Source organism: Staurois parvus, unplaced genomic scaffold (assembly GCF_062004578.1).
Source record: "Staurois parvus isolate SC_StPar_1 unplaced genomic scaffold, SC_StPar_1.0 ptg003062l, whole genome shotgun sequence".
In the NCBI taxonomy this organism is placed as follows: Eukaryota; Metazoa; Chordata; class Amphibia; order Anura; family Ranidae; genus Staurois; species Staurois parvus.
This window is the reverse complement of record NW_028320858.1, coordinates 1-16,130: the sequence shown is the minus strand read 5'-3', so window position 1 is coordinate 16,130 and position 16,130 is coordinate 1. Positions and strand designations below refer to the sequence as shown.

Sequence of the window (16,130 nt, the reverse complement as noted above, 5' to 3'; positions counted from 1 at the left end):
CAGTGTCTGCCAGATCTTTCTGGAGGGATCGTGCCGTCAAACGTGGGTTTTGAAGTGTTTTTCTCACAATCCTGCGAGCTGTTCTGTCTGATATTTTTCTTGGTCTTCCAGATCTTGCTTTAACTTCCACTGTTCCTGATGACTGCCATTTCTTAATTACATTCCGAACAGAGGATATTGACATCTGAAAACGCTTTGCTATCTTCTTATAGCCTTCTCCAGCTTTGTGAGCGTGAACTATTTTCAGTTTCAGTTTTCTAGACAACTGCTTAGAAGAACCCATGGTGCTGATTGTTGGGGCAAGGTCAGATGAGTCGGGGCATTTAAAACCTTTGAGATTGACATCACCTGGTCTTCCCAGACGATGATTGAGAACAATCCATGACACTGGCAGGTCTCAGCTTGGCAAAGGGGGCAGTGCATGCTATAAATTCTGCAGGGGGCCCAAACTTTTGCAGACGCCATTTTTTTGTTTTCTGTTATTTTGAAAGTGTAAATGATGGAAATAAAATCTAACTTTTGTTGACATATTATAAGAATGTCTAATCTGTAATTTGATGCCTTTTGGAGATTTTTCCATCTTTCCTTGGCTTTTTTATGCACATTAATACAAATGTTTAGCTGGGGTGCCCAAACTTTCGATCCCCACTGTATGTATATAACATCCTAAATAAATAATAAATCGGAGTCCGGAAAGGTTCGCCATTTTTCTCTGACATACAGACAGCTTCATCGATCTTTAAGATGCAGTATAAAAAAACAAAAATGCCTGTACGGGTGTGGTGGGGGAGGGGCGGTGATCCCAGCGGTGCTGTAGTACATATGGCTCAACACTTGCATCATGCGACAGAACTGAGATGAGGATCTCGGGGATGCGGCCTCAGCTGGAGGAACCTTGGAGAGTATTATTGTACTGGAAAAGTAGTGGGTGCCGGGAACGGACTGTCAGCAGAGGGAGGGCGTCAATACACGATGAGGGGCGGTAATGTTCTGCGGCACGCTGCGCAGGATTCGGTGCATTGCGGGGCCTTTTATTTTGAATGATGCCCAACGCGCCTCTATAATGCACTTATAGACCCCATTCACACTTGTGTGACTTGTCATGTGACTTTGGACATCAAATCGCATGACAAGCCGCACCCCATGATTTCCAATGATAAGCACTCATATATAAGTTGCAGCGACTTCAGAGTAGTTCCTGCACTACTCGGTCTGACTGTTAGTGGGATTATAACAAAGTGGAAGCAACTGGGAACAGCAGCCACTCAGCCACCAAGTGGTAGGCCACGTCACATGACAGGGCGGGGTCAGCGCATGCTGAAGCGCACAGTGCGCAGAAGACGCCAACTGTCTGCAGAGTCAATAGCTAAAGACCTCCAAACTTGGTGTGGCCTTCAGATGAGCCCAACAACAGTGTGTAGAGAGCTTCATGGAATGGGTTTCCATGGCCGAGCAGCTGCATCCAAGCCTTCCATCACCAAGTGCAATGCAAAGCGTCGGATGCCATGGTGTAAAGCATGCCGCCACTGGACTCTAGAGCAGAGGAGACGTGTTCTCTGGAGGGACCAATCACACTTCTCTGTCTGGCAATCTGATGGACGTGTCTGGGTTTGGTGGTTGCCAGGAGAACGGTACTTGCCTGACTGCATTGTGCCAAATGTAAAGTTTGGTGGAGGGGGGATTATGGTGTGGGGGTTGTTTTTCAGGGGTGGACTTGGCCCCCTAGTTCCAGTGAAGGGAACTCTTAAGGCAATATTTTGGACAATTTCATGCCCCAACTTTGTGGGAAGAGTTTGGGGATGGCCCCTTCCTGTTCCAACATGACTGCCCACCAGTGCACAAAGCAAAGTCCATAAAGACATGGAGGAGCCAGTTTGGGGTGGAGGAACTTGACTGTCCTGCACAGAGTCCTGACCTCAACCCCATAGAACACCTTTGGGATGAATTAGAGCGGAGACTGCGAGCCAGGCCCCCTCCCCCGACATCAGTGCCTGACCTGACAAATGTGCTTCTGGAAGAATGGTCCAACCTTCCCATAGACACCCTCCTAAACCTTGTGGACGGCCTTCCCAGAAGAGTTGAAGCTGTTATAGCTGCAAAGGGCGGGGCCAACTCAATATTGAACCCTACGGACTAAGACTGGGGGGCCATTAAAGGTCATGTGTGTGGAAAGGGGGGCCAACTCAATATTGAACCCTACGGACTAAGACTGGGGGGCCATTAAAGGTCATGTGCGTGGAAAGGGGGGGCCAACTCAATATTGAACCCTACGGACTAAGACTGGGGGGGCCATTAAAGGTCATGTGTGTGGAAAGGCCGGCGGCCCAATACTTGGGGCAATATAGTGTATCATGTTTGGGGGTTCTAAGTAATGTTCTAGCTGCTCTAGCATAACATTCGGATTGTTCCATGTAAACAAAAACTGTCAGAAGAGTTGCGGGGAGTAACGTGGATAATGATCACCTTGGCCATAGTCGGAGTATTATGTTCCTGTAGGGTGGCCACCCCATCTGAACACATATGAATGACACGGGTTCTGGGGACGATTAAAGTGGTAATTAAACTCACTTAGCGCCTTCTCTGCAATAAATTAGCCTCAAAACCCGTGTCATTAACCCCTCCCCCTCCAGAGGATTCCCCCCCCCTTCCTGACCAGGCCATTTTTGCAATGTGGCGCTGCGTTACATAACCCGACAATTGCGCAGTCATGCAACGCTGCCCCCAAATGAAATTTACATCCTTTTTTTCCCACAAATAGAGCTTTCTTTCAGTGGTATTTGATCCCCCGTGCGTTTTTATTTTTTACGCCATAAACAAAAAAAGACTGACTTTTTTTTAAAAAACAATATTTTGGGCATTTTGCTATTAAACATGTCCAGTAAAAAAAAAATAAATAAAATTTCCTCATAAATAAATGTTTTCTGTTACGTGTCTTTGCTAAAAAAAAAATCTCAATACGTTTAAATTAATTGGTTTACGTGAAAGTTATAGTCTACAAATGGCGGTAAATAAACTGTAATTTTTTTTTTTCACTATTAATGGTGGCGATCAGCGACTTTCCTCACAAATAGAATTTTCTTTCGGTGGTATTTGATCCGCTCTGCTCTTTTTATTTTATACGCTATAAACAAGAAAATCCGACAAATTTTGAGACAGAAACAATATTTTTGACTTTTTGCTATTAAACACGTCCAGTAAACAAAAATTGTAAAAAAATCTAATTTCCTCATAAATTTCGGCCAAAACGTGTTCTGCGCCGCATCTTCGCTAAAAAAAAAAATCCCAATATGTGTAAATGAATTGGTTTACGTGAAATGTATAGCATCTACTAATGGCAGTAAACTGAATTTTTTTTTTTAGTAATGGCGGCGATCAGCGACTTTCCCCACAAATAGAGATTTCTTTAGGTGGTATTGGATCGTCTGTGCGGTTTTTAATTTTTACGCTATAAACAAAAAAAGACCGAAGATTTTGAAAAAAAAAAAATATTTTTGACTTTTTGCTATTAAACACGTCCAGTAAACAAATTTTAGAAAATCAAATTTCGTCATAAATTTAGGACACTTATAGCGCCTAGAAATAGCGGTATATAAAATAAAATTAGTTTTTTTACTAGTAATGGCGGCGATCAGCGACTTTCCCCACAAATAGAGATTTCTTTCGCTGGTATTGGATCGTCTGTGCGTTTTTTAATTTTTACGCTATAAACAAAAAAAGACGGAAGATTTTGAAAAAAAATATATATTTTTGACTTTTTGCTATAAAACACGTCCAGTAAACAAATTTTAGAAAACCAAATTTCGTCATAAATTTAGGCCAAAATGTATTCTGCCCGATACGTGCAAATGAATTGGTTTACGTGAAAGTTATAGCGTCTACAAATGGCGGCATAGAGACTGTGTTTGTTTGTTTTTTCTACTAGTAATGGCGGCGATCAGCGACTTATAGCGGGACTGCGGCGGGCATTCTGACACTGGGGGGAACTGACTTGATGTCACTGACATCCCCGGTGACACCAATACAGGGATCAGTGCTAATGAAAAGCACTGACACCATACTAATGGCACTGGGCAGGAAGGGGTTAACATCTGGGGCCATCAAAGGGTTAACTGTGTGCTGTGTTACTAGGGAGACATGCTGTGCAGAGACATACAAAGCAGCATGTCCTCGCTGACAGGGGAGACACCTGCATTGTTTACACACAGATCTCTCCCGTCAGTGTTCCTCGCCGGGTGCCGTTGGGGAATCTGTGACCGGGACCCGGTGATTGACTTCCGTAGCCGCCAATGGCGATGCGGGTCGGGCGTGCGATATACAAAATCACGTACATATATATATATATATATGTGGTTTTGCGCAGCCCTGCCGCTCTGTAGCCGTTCTACTATAGGGTGGGGGGCAAATGGTTAATATGTGTTCGGTTTTAAAGGGATGAGGTGGCAACCTTATGTTCCAGGCTGTCCTCACACTGCCTGCTGCCTGACACCCTGACATATTTGGAGTCACCCACTTCTAGGGCTGCCACATCAAAACCGAACACGTTACTGACACGGGTCCTGAAGATAATTTATTGCCGGTGAGTTTAATGACCACCTTAATCTGCCACAGAACCCGTGTCACCAATTTGTGTTCGATTTTAAAGGGATGAGGTGGCTACCTTATGTTCCAGGCTGTCCTCGCACTGCCTGCTTCCTGACACCCTGACGGATTTGGATTCACCCCCTTCTAGGGTTGCCACGTCAAAACCGAACACGTTACTGACACGGGTCCTGAAGATAATTTATTGCCGGTGAGTTTAATCACCTTATCAGCCACAGAACCCCTGTCACCAATATGCATTCGGTTTTAAAAGGATGAAGTGGCCACCCTGCCCCTTCCCACAAATGGCTGCCCTTATACAACACCCTGGGCATAGTACTGGGGGAGTCTGAAGCTGTTCTCTATCTCAAAGAACCAAAACAGGCAACATGAAAGGCAGCCCGTCTCCATGGAGACGCCTCAGCTCAGAAGAAGGACCGTGAGGCCCCCCCACGCTCAGGTGACCGCTCACATGACCCTCTGTCGGCTGAAGGGTCAGCGGAGGGCGGAGTCGAGGAATGTGTAGGGGCGGGGCTGCACTGTGAGAGACTGTATAGGAGATGAGGAGGCGCTGAGGGACGGTAGGGCGGGGCTATAGGTGTGAAGGATAGAAAAGAGGGCGGGGCTGTAGTTGCGAAGGGCGGGGCCGTCAAATGTTAGATAATGGAGGTGATGCGTGGTTTGAGGGGCGGAGACGCAGCTGTAATGTTAGAGTGGGTGGGGCTGGGCTGAGGCGGTGAGTGAGACTCGTGTAGGGCGGGGCTGAGGCTGCGAGGGGCGGAGACGCAGCGGTAACGTCAGAGGATGAGGGGCGGGTGACGTCAAGCAGGGGCGGGGCCGCAGCCCGCAGGTTGTGTCAGGGGCCCGCCCCCTAGGTGAGCTCAGTCGCTCGGTGTTGGAAGGCGATGAGCTCGGTGCCGGACTGGGTTCTGGTCTCAGTGACCGCGGCTCTGGTGGTCCTTCTTCTGCTGGCATTGTTCGGTCTGGGGGCGGGGTTCCGGAGGCGGGGCTGTAAACTGAGGTGGGCGGGACTGACCACAGTCAGTGGGTGTCAGTAGAGGGTGGTCAGTGGTGAAGATGAGCTCGGTGCCGGACTGGGTGCTGATCTCCCTGATTGCGGCGCTTGTCGCCCTTCTCCTGCTCACCCTCTTCGGGTTGGCCGTCTATTCAGGGCTGCTGACCGAGGTGGAGGTGAGGGCGGGACCGCCGCCGATCCGCGGGGTGGTGGTCGCCTACAAGTTCCGTGTGGGACCGTACGATGAGAGCGGAAACCTTTATACGGAGAGCGTCAGCCTGGCGCCCAAACTGGTATCTGTTGGGGTCTACTACGACAACCCCATGAAGGTGAGAAGGGGGGAGGGGTATATGGGGGGGCAGAGGCAGTGGGGGGCCATAGAGGGGCCGGGATAAAAAAGTGAAGAGACTGAGCCAGTAGAAGGCAGCCGAAGGGCCGGGGGTAAAAAGAGAGAATGGAGGCTATCGGTGATAGAGGGTACCAGATGCTCTGGGGTTAAAAGAGAATATGGAGAGGCTGGGGTGGTAGAGGGTCCGGGGGTAAGAGAATATGGAGAGGCTGGGGTGGTAGAGGGTCCGGGGGTAAGAGAATATGGAGAGGCTGGGGTGGTAGAGGGTCCGGGGGCAAGAGAATATGGAGAGGCTGGGGTGGTAGAGGGTCCGGGGGTAAGAGAATATGGAGAGGCTGGGGTGGTAGAGGGTCCGGGGGTAAGAGAATATGGAGAGGCTGGGGTGGTAGAGGGTCCGGGGGTACGAAGAGGATACAGAAAGGCTGGGGCAGTAGAGGGGCCGGGGGTAAGAAGAGGATACGGAAAGGTTGGGGCGGTAGTGGGCACTGGAGGGGCCAGGGGTAAGAAGAGGATACGGAAAGGTTGGGGCGGTAGTGGGCACTGGAGGGGCCAGGGGTAAGAAGAGGATATAGAGAGGCTGGGGCACTAGAGGGCACCAGGGGGACCGTGGAAATAGAAGAGGATATGGAGAGGCTGGGACAGAAGAGGGTACCATAGGTGCCTGGGGTAAGAAGAGGATATAGAGAGGCTGGGGCAGTACAGGTCTCTGGAGGGGCCAGAGTTAAGAAGAGGATATAGAGAGACTGGGGCACCAGAGGGGCCGGGGCTAAGAAGAGGACATGTAAATGTTATGGCAGTAGAGGGCACCAGAGAGGCCGTGGAAATAGAAGAGGATATGGAGAGGCTGGGGCAGAAGAAGGCACCAGAGGGGCTGGGGGTAAGAAGAGGATATGGAAAGGCTGGGGCAGAAGAGGGTCCAGGGGTAATAGGAGGATATGGAGAGGCTGGGGCAGTAGAGGGCACCTTAGGGGCCGTGGAAATAGAAGAGGACATGGAGAGTTTGGGGCAGTGGAGGGCACAAGAGGGGCCGGGGGTAAGAGGGGGATATGGAGAGGCTGGGGCAGTAGAGGGCACCAGAGGTGATGAGGGTAGAAAGGTATATGAAGAGTGTGGGGTAGTAGATGGTACCAGAGGGCCTGGGGTAAAGAGAGGATATGGAGAGGCCTAAGGAAAAAAAGAGAATATGGATAAGCTGGGGCACTGAGAGGTTGTGGGGGTGGGGGGAGATATGGACAGGCTGGGGCAGTAGAGGGAACTGGAGAGGCCAGGGGTAAGAAGAGGATATGGAGAGGCTGGGGCAGTAGACGGGCCTGGGGTAAGAAGAAGATATGGAGAGCGGAGGAAGTAGAGGGTACTGAAGGGGCAGAGGTATAAGAAGGATATGGAGAGGTTGGGGCAAAAGAGTGCACCAGAAGGGTCTGTGCTAAAAAGAGGATCTAGAGAGGCTGGGACAGTAGACTACACTGGAGGGGCCGGGGGTAAAAAGAGGTTATGGAAAGGCTGGGGCAGTAGAGGGCACCAAAGGGGCCGAAGTAAAAGGAGAGGTTGGGGCAGTAAAGGGCAGCGGAGGGGATGGAGGTAAAAAAAAAAAAAACGATAATGGAGAGCATGGTAGAAGGTATCGGAGAGGTTGGGGTAAAAAGAGGATATGGAGAGGTTGAGACAATAAATAATAATTAAGAGGGGCCTGTAATTAGAGGACATGGCGAGTGTGGGGTAACAGAGGGCCCAGGGTAAAGAAAAGGGTTGAGAGACCAGGGCAGTAGAAAGTGTTATGAAGAGGCTGGGGGTAAAAAAGGTGGAATGAAGACTGGGCCAGCAAGGGGTACTGGAGGAGCCAAGGGTAAAAAGAGTGATGGATGAGTGGGGTGTAAAAGAGGGGGTTGAATTTAGGACGTCAAAAAGGTATATAAAGGGCCCGGTCTAAATGGAGGGTCCAAAGTCAGGAGTCAGATGGAGGCGATAGGAGAAAACAGAGGTTAAAAGAGAAGGTGGATGGGCCTGGGCTAAAAGTGAGTCTAGGGCAGGAGGGAGCCATTAAAACCTAGAAGTAAAAAGAGGGTCCGGGTGGTCCATGGGGGTGATGGGGAGGCTTAGGGAGGACCATGGGGGTTATAACGGGACCTAAAGAAAGAAGGATTGGATATTGGGCAGTCCATATGGATGATGGTGCATGGTCCATGGGGAGATGGTGAGGCCAAGGGTAAGAAGAGGGAGTCAGTGGGGGTTTTGGCAGAGTCTGGGGTAATCCACATAGGATGATGGTGGGATCCAAGGTGAGAAGGGTTGGTGGTGGGGTCTAGGGCACTTCATACGTGTGATGGGTCCTTGGGCATCCAGGATGGTTCATGGGGGTGATAGAAGGACACAGGTTGAAAAGGGTGGGTTCTGGAGTTGTCCATAGGGATGATTACCAGGTCCAGGATGGTCCATGGGGGTGATGATGGGGTCCAGTTCAGTTCATAAGGGTGATAGGTGAGAAGGGTTGATGATGGGTTCCCGGGGCAATCGAGTGAAGTGATGACAAGGTCCATGGGGATGATGGTGGGCCCCAAAAGTGACAAGGGTTGGTGGTGGGGTCTAAAGAAGTTCATATGGGTGTTAGTGGGGTCTAGAGTGGTTCATAGGGGTGATGGTGGGCCCCGAGGTGAGTAAGGCTGCTTATGGGGTCTACAGCTGTTCATTTGGGTGTTGCTGGAGTCTAGAGTGGTTCATGGGGCTAATGGTGGGCCCCAAGGGAGAAGGGTTGGTGGTGGAGTCTAGAGCAGTTCTAATGGGTGTTGGTGGGGTCTAAATCAATTCATGGGGGTGATGGGTGGGGTCTAGAGTAGTTCATATGGGTGTTGGTGGGGTCTCGAGCAGTTCATGAGGATGATGGTAGGCCCCAAGGTGAGCAGGGTTGATGGTGGGGACTAGAGCAGTTCATATGGGTGTTGGTGAGGTCTAGAGTGGTTCATGGGGTGCTGTTGGGGTCTAAAGCAGTTCATATGGGTGTTGATTGGGAATAGAGCGATTCAGGGGGGTGATGGTGGGCCTAAAGGTGATAAGGGTTGGTGGAGGGGTTTAGAGCAGTTCATATGAGTGTTAGTGGGGTCTAGAGCAGTTCATAGTGGTGTTGGTGGGGTCTAAAGTGGTTCTTGGGGGTGATGGTGGGCCTCAAGGTGAGAAAGCTTGGTGGTGGGGTCTAGAGCAGTTCACATAGGTGGTGGGGTCTAGAGCAGTTCTTGGGGGTGATGGTGGGCCCCAAGGGGAGAAGGGTTGGTTGGTGGTGGGATCTAGAGTAGTTCATATGGGTGTTGGTGGGTCTAGAGTGGTTCATGGGGGGTAATGGTGGGCCCAAAGATGAGAAGGGTTGGTGCAGGGGTCTAGAGCAGTTCAAATGAGTGTTCGTAGGGTCTAGAGCAGTTCATGGGGGTGATGGTGGGGTCTAGAAAAGTTCATAGGGGTGTTGGTGGGGTCTAGAGTGATTCTTGGGGGTGATGGCAGGACCCATGGTGAGAAAGTTCTGGGGTTGTCCATGGGGGTGATAACATATATCCAGGAAGGTGATAGCAGGTGAGAAATTTTGTTGATAGATTCTTGGGCAGTCTAAGGGGGACTATGGTGGGATCCTAAGCAGTGTTTGGGGAAAATGGTGGACCCAGGATGAGAAAGGTTGGTGGTTGGGTCTGGGGCAGTTCATGGGAGTGAAAGTGTGACGCATGATGAGAAGGAGAGGTCCTCGGGGGTGATGGTGGGGTCCAGAATGAGGAGAGGTCCTTGGGGGTGATGGTGGAGCCCAGGATAAGGAGAGGTCCTTGGGGGTGATGGTGGGGCCCAGGATGAGGAGAGGTCCTCGGGGGTGATGGTGGGGTTCTGGGTGAGGAGAGGTCCTTCGGGGTGATGGTGGGGCCAGGATGAGAAGGAAAGGTCCTCGGGGGTGATGGTGGGGTTCAGGATGAGAAGGAGAGGTCCTCGGGGGTGATGGTGGGGCCAGGATGAGAAGGAAAGGTCCTCAGGGGTGATGGTGGGGTTTAGGATGAGAAGGAGAGGTCCTTAGGGGTGATGGTGGGGCTAGAATGAGAAAGAGAGGTCCTTGGGGGTGATGGTGGGGCCAAGATGAGAAGGAGAGGTCCTTGCGGGGGATGGTGGGGCCAGGATGAGAAGGAAATGTCCTCGGGGGTGATAGTGGGGTTCAGGATAAGAAGGAGAGGTCCTGGGGGGTGATGGTGGGGTTCAGGATGAGAAGGAGAGGTCCTTGGGGGTGATGGTGGGATTCAGGATGAGAAGGAGAGGTCCTTGGGGGTGATGGTGGGGCTAGGATGAGAAGAAGAGGTCCTTGGGGGTGATGGTGGGGCCAGGATGAGAAGGAAAGGTCCTCGGGGGGTGATGGTGGGGTTCAGGATGAGGAGAGGTCCTTGGGGGTGATGGTGGGGCTAGGATGAGAAGGAGAGGTCCTTGGGGGTGATGGTGGGGTTCAGGATGAGAAGGAGAGGTCCTTGGGGGTGATGGTGGGGCCAGGATGAGAAGGAAAGGTCCTCGGGGGGTGATGGTGGGGTTCAGGATGAGAAGGAGAGGTCCTTGGGGGTGATGGTGGGGCTAGGATGAGAAGGAGAGGTCCTTGGGGGTGATGGTGGGGCTAGGATGAGAAGGAGAGGTCCTTGGGGGTGATGGTGGGGTTCAGGATGAGAAGGAAAGGTCCTCGGGGGGTGATGGTGGGGTTCAGGATGAGAAGGAAAGGTCCTCGGGGGGTGATGGTGGGGTTCAGGATGAGAAGGAGAGGTCCTTGGGGGTGATGGTGGGGCTAGGATGAGAAGGAGAGGTCCTTGGGGGTGATGGTGGGGCTAGGATGAGAAGGAGAGGTCCTTGGGGGTGATGGTGGGGTCCAGGGTTCATAGGAATGATAATGGAAAGAAGGCGGACCGAGGGGCCCGGGTGAAAGGGGTACAAGTAGTGCCGGGACGTTCCGTTGGCGTTGGGCCATGTAGTCACACGGCGGAGGGCTATTATCTATTTCTGTAGAATGTTCCAGAACATTTTTCTGTATTGGAAAAGTAGATCTCTCTTCGTACTCTTCGTCTCTTTATCGCCCCGTCGGGCCGGTGTCACCTCTCCGCGCTTTATTTTTTGCACTTCAGTAATTTGGTGTCATGAGGCCGGGGTGGGGGAGGGGGTTCGGTGTCTTTGTAATAAGTTGCAGTCGGTTGCACCCGGGCCGAGTGATACAGAAATACATAGCAACCCCTCCCGGGGGGGGGGATCACCAGGTTATTATAAGAGCAAGCAGGCCTCTGGGGGCAACGCTGAAACGCCTTGCGGGAGCGCCACTCGTACACGACGCTGGAACTCAGGTGTGCGGCAGGTGTGCGCAGCGGGGGCCCGTCTTTACGCCTACGCAAATCCCGTGCTTCTCAGCTCACTGAAGGTGCTCAGGGGCTATTGAGGAGACCCCCCGTCATGCCTTGCTTCCCATTCCAGCCTCTATCGATTGTTAACCTTTAACACCTCCCCAGCCTTTGGCCTGGATGCGGATCAGGAGTTTTCACTTGCCGCATGCTTGATATGGATCAGAATTTATTGAGGCCAATGAGATCCAGGCAGCAAGCATTTTTTTTTTTTTTAGGAGGTCCACATTGGCAGCCTCCGGAAGCATCTGCCTTGGACTGGGCGTAATCCGGTTGGTGTTGCGTACGGTAAACGCGGCGCGGCCGCCATGTGCGGGGGGTGGGGGGGAGATGTTTGTGTGTAAGCGCAGCGCGGTGCGTACACAACAGAAAGTCTGTTTATTGTGCGGAAAAATCCTTTGTTGTGTGTGTGTCCCCCCCCCCCCCCCCCGCACTTTCCGGATTGTTCCGACCTCCTGCAATGGTGTATGTAAGGCACCAGCAAGCAGGCTGCCCGGCCGCTCTTCAACAAGCTTTATTGCAAGTAACGCAAACTGAGCATGCTGTTTCAGACAGTGACCGGGGGAAGGGGGGGCGGTATTTTTACCTTGGGTTGCAGAGTTTGACGAACCCGCCCATTGAGTTAATGGAGCCGCATCACAACGGGACGATGGCGCCGTAGCATTATAGGGTTAAATCAGTCGGCGAGGAGATGTTATAACGTTTTCTCACCGCTTGGCCTCTGAAAAGCGATCCATACGCAGATCACCCTTTAGAAGGCACTGCGGGCCATCACGGATGTGAGCTGAAAGCCAGACCATGACGCATCGCTGACCTCCCTGCATTTTGCCATAGACGCGTTTCGTCCCGTCAGGTCTAGCAGTCTGGCTTTGTCCGTGGGCACTACTTGCAATAAAGCTTGTTGAGAAAAAAACAGCAGCAGTGCAGCTGGTTTGTATCTGAGATGCGACATTGTGTAACATTAGAACAATCCGGAAAGTGTCAGAATACAATGTTGCAGCTGAACCCCGGACCACACGGACCAATCCCGACATTTCTCTCCTGGGAAATCGGCTTTTTTTTGCCAGAAAATTACTTAGAACCCCCAAATATTATTATTATTATTCTTAACCGCTTCCTGACCGCCCAGAAATACTGCTGCAGGGCGGCAGGGGTGCGCAAAATCACGTGTGTGTATATGAAGGAAATGTGTATTTGCTCCCCGGCTGATGCTGAATGTTTGCCCCTCACACAGAAATGATCGGTCTAACAATGGAATGTTCGCCCCTCACACAGAAATGATCGGTCTAACAATGGAATGTTCGCCCCTCACACAGAAACGATCGGTCTAACAATGGAATGTTCGCCCCTCACACAGAAACGATCGGTCTAACAATGGAATGTTCGCCCCTCACACAGAAACGATCGGTCTAACAATGGAATGTTCGCCCCTCACACAGAAACGATCGGTCTAACAATGGAATGTTCCCCCCTCACACAGAAACGATCGGTCTAACAATGGAATGTTCGCCCCTCACACAGAAACGATCGATCTAACAATGGAATGTTCCCCCCCTCACACAGAAACGATCGGTCTAACAATGGAATGTTCGCCCCTCACACAGAAATGATCGGTCTAACAATGGAATGTTCGCCCCTCACACAGAAACGATCGGTCTAACAATGGAATGTTCGCCCCTCACACAGAAATGATCGGGCTAACAATGGAATGTTCGGTGTAACACTGAGAGACAGAATACAACAACAAATTCAGCAGAAATGCGTCTAACAAATGATGACTGATCTGCATGTTCATGAGGGAAAGAAGGATTTGATCCCCTATCATTCAGCAGGATTTCTGGCTCCCAGGTGTCTCTCATACAGGTAACAAGCTGAGATTAGAAGCAGTCTCTTAAAGGGAGTGCTGCTAATCTCATTGTGTTCCCTGTATAAAAGACACCTGTCCACAGGAGCCATCAAACCATCAGATTCCAAACTCTCCACCATGGCAAAGACCAAAGAGCTGTCCAAGGATGTCAGGGACAAGATGGTAGACCTACACAAGGCTGGACTGGGCTACCAAACTATGGCCAAGCAGCTTGGTGAGAAGGTGACAACAGTCGGTGCAATCATTCACAAATGGAAGAAACACAAAACAAGTGTCAGTCTCCCTAGGTCTGGTGCACCATGCAAGATCTCACCTCGTGGAGTGTCAATGATCATGAGAACAGTGAGGAATCATCCCAGAACTACACGTGAGGATCTTGTCAATGATCTCCAGGCAGCTGGGACCACAGTCACCAAGAAAACAATTGGTAACACACTACGCCGACAAGGACTGAAATCCTGCAGTGCCCGCACGGTCCCTCTGCTCAAGAAGGCACATGTCCAGGCCCGTCTGAAGTCTGCCACTGAACATCTGAATGATGCAGAGGAGGACTGGTGGAAGTGTTGTGGTCAGAGGAGACCAAAATCCAGCTCTTTGGGCATCAACTCAACTCATCGTGTTCGGAGGAGGAATGCTGCCTATGACCCCAAGAACACCATCCCAACTGTGAAACGTGGTGGAAACATTCTACTTTGGGGGTGTTTTTCTATTAAGTTTTCAACTGCACCGCATCAAAGGGACGATGGACGGGGCAATGTACCCTCAAATCTTGGGTGAGAACCTTCTTCCCTCAGTCAGGGCATTGAAAATGGGTGGTGGATGGATGTTCCAGCATGACAATGACCCAAAACACACGGCCAAGGCAACAAAGGCCACCAAAGCCACTCAAGCCACCAAACCTTAATGACTTGGAGAAGATCTGCCAAGAGGAGTGGGCCAAAATCCCCCGAGATGTGTGCGAACCTGGGGGCCAACTCCAGGAAACGTCTGACCTCTGTGATTGCCAACAAGGGATTTGCCACCAAGTACTAAGTCATGTTTTGTGAAAGGGATCAAATCCTTCTTTCCCTCATGAACATGCAGATCCGTCATCATTTGTTAGACGCATTTCTGCTGAATTTGTTGTTGTATTCTGTCTCTCAGTGTTACAGCGAACATTCCATTGTTAGACCGATCATTTCTGTGTGAGGGGCGAACATTCCATTGTTAGACCGATCATTTCTGTGTGAGGGGCGAACATTCCATTGTTAGGCCGATCATTTCTGTGTGAGGGGCGAACATTCCATTGTTAGACCGATCATTTCTGTGTGAGGGGCGAACATTCCATTGTTAGACCGATCATTTCTGTGTGAGTGGCGAACATTCCATTGTTAGACCGATCATTTCTGTGTGAGGGGCGAACATTCCATTGTTAGACCAATCATTTCTGTGTGAGGGGCGAACATTCACCATCAGCAGGGGAGCAAAAAACGCATTTCCTTCACTGTGTGTGTATATATATATTTGGGTGCAGCGTTGCATGACCGCGCAATCGTCAGTTAAAGTAACACAAAAAATGGCCTGGTCAGGAATGGGGGGGGGGGGGCCTCAGGAGGAGGGGTTAAGCAGAGGCCCTAGTGCAGGGGTGTCAAACAGGCGGTCCCCCAGCTGTTGCGAAACTACAAGTCCCATCATGCCTCTGCCTTTGGGAGTCATGCTTGTAACTGTCAATCCTGCAATGCCTCATGGGACTTGTAGTTTGGCAACAGCTAATAAAATGGTGGGTGTTGCCAGCGTTTACATCACGCGGTGTTTGCGCAGAGGCTTTTCAAATACAATTTTTTTTTTTTTTTTTTTAGAAAAAAATACGCTTTAAGGAATGTAATTGCACACAAACACAGCGTAATACGCAATTTCAGTAAAATATAAAAGATGATGTCATGCCGAGTAAATAGATACCAAACGCGTCACGCTTTAAAATTGGAATGGCGCCAAACTGTGGTACCTAAAAAATCTCCATAGGCTGTACAGGGAACCAGCTTAGAGTGACACAGGAGGTCTGGCGGGAGAATTATCGCACTGGCATGGCGGTCCAAGCGCTGAACGCTTCCGGTGACGGTTTCCAGTGGGACACGCCCATTCCTACTCCATCCAAAACCAAAAAAAAAGAAAAAAAATTGGGCTGCAGATAAATTTTAATTTGAAATGTTCAGATATTGTTGGCGTTTCCTTCATCAGGCCTCTTTGTAGATGATGGGCGGGTCTGATAACAGGCTCCTCCTCTCTTCCAGGTTCCGGTGGAGTTCTGCAGGTACATAGTGGGCAGTATCCTGAGCGAAGGCGATGAGAAGCCGCTGCCGGATCACGTCCGGATATTCCGCAAACACGGGTTCAAGTTCTGCGTCCTGCCGGAGGTGAACCACGCGGTGATGGCCACCTTCCCGTACACCACGCCCTTCTCCATACAGCTCGCCACCACGCGGGTGCACCCTGCGCTGGAGCGCTACGTCAAGGTAATCCTGACCGCGGGCCATGTGTAGGATTCCACAATATTGGGGGTGGGGGCGCAGGGCACCACCATCTGTCCTGGGGAGCGGGCTGGGAAGGAGGGAGATCACTATGTGTCGGGGGGGGGGGAATCACATCATACCTAAATATTAATATGCATTTTAATTAATAAAAAAAATTAATCAATAAAATTATATGTGAATAGTTCTCTCTGCTGGGACCATTGGTATTTGTGACTGTCGGAAGATTTCCCGATCGTCCTCTTCGCACTTCACCGATCGTCCTCTTCGCACTTCACCGATCGGTCCTCTTCGCACTTCACCGATCGTCCTCTTCGCACTTCACCGATCGTCCTCTTCGCACTTCACCGATCGTCCTCTTCGCACTTCACCGATCGGTCCTCTTCGCACTTCACCGATCGTCCTCTTCGCACTTCACCGATCGTCCTCT

General features: G+C 50.7%; 1 protein-coding gene across 1 annotated transcript; it reads left to right on the top strand.

Moving 5' to 3' along the window:
* Nucleotides 1–5,416: 5,416 nt before the first annotated feature.
* Nucleotides 5,417–15,685, top strand: LOC149428649 (testis-expressed protein 264 homolog; the record flags this gene model as incomplete). The annotated part of the gene is made up of 2 exons (XM_089667156.1): nucleotides 5,417–5,922; nucleotides 15,464–15,685. Coding segments are annotated over exons 1-2 (489 nt in total), but the record flags the coding sequence as incomplete, so codon positions are not given.
* Nucleotides 15,686–16,130: the final 445 nt, after the last annotated feature.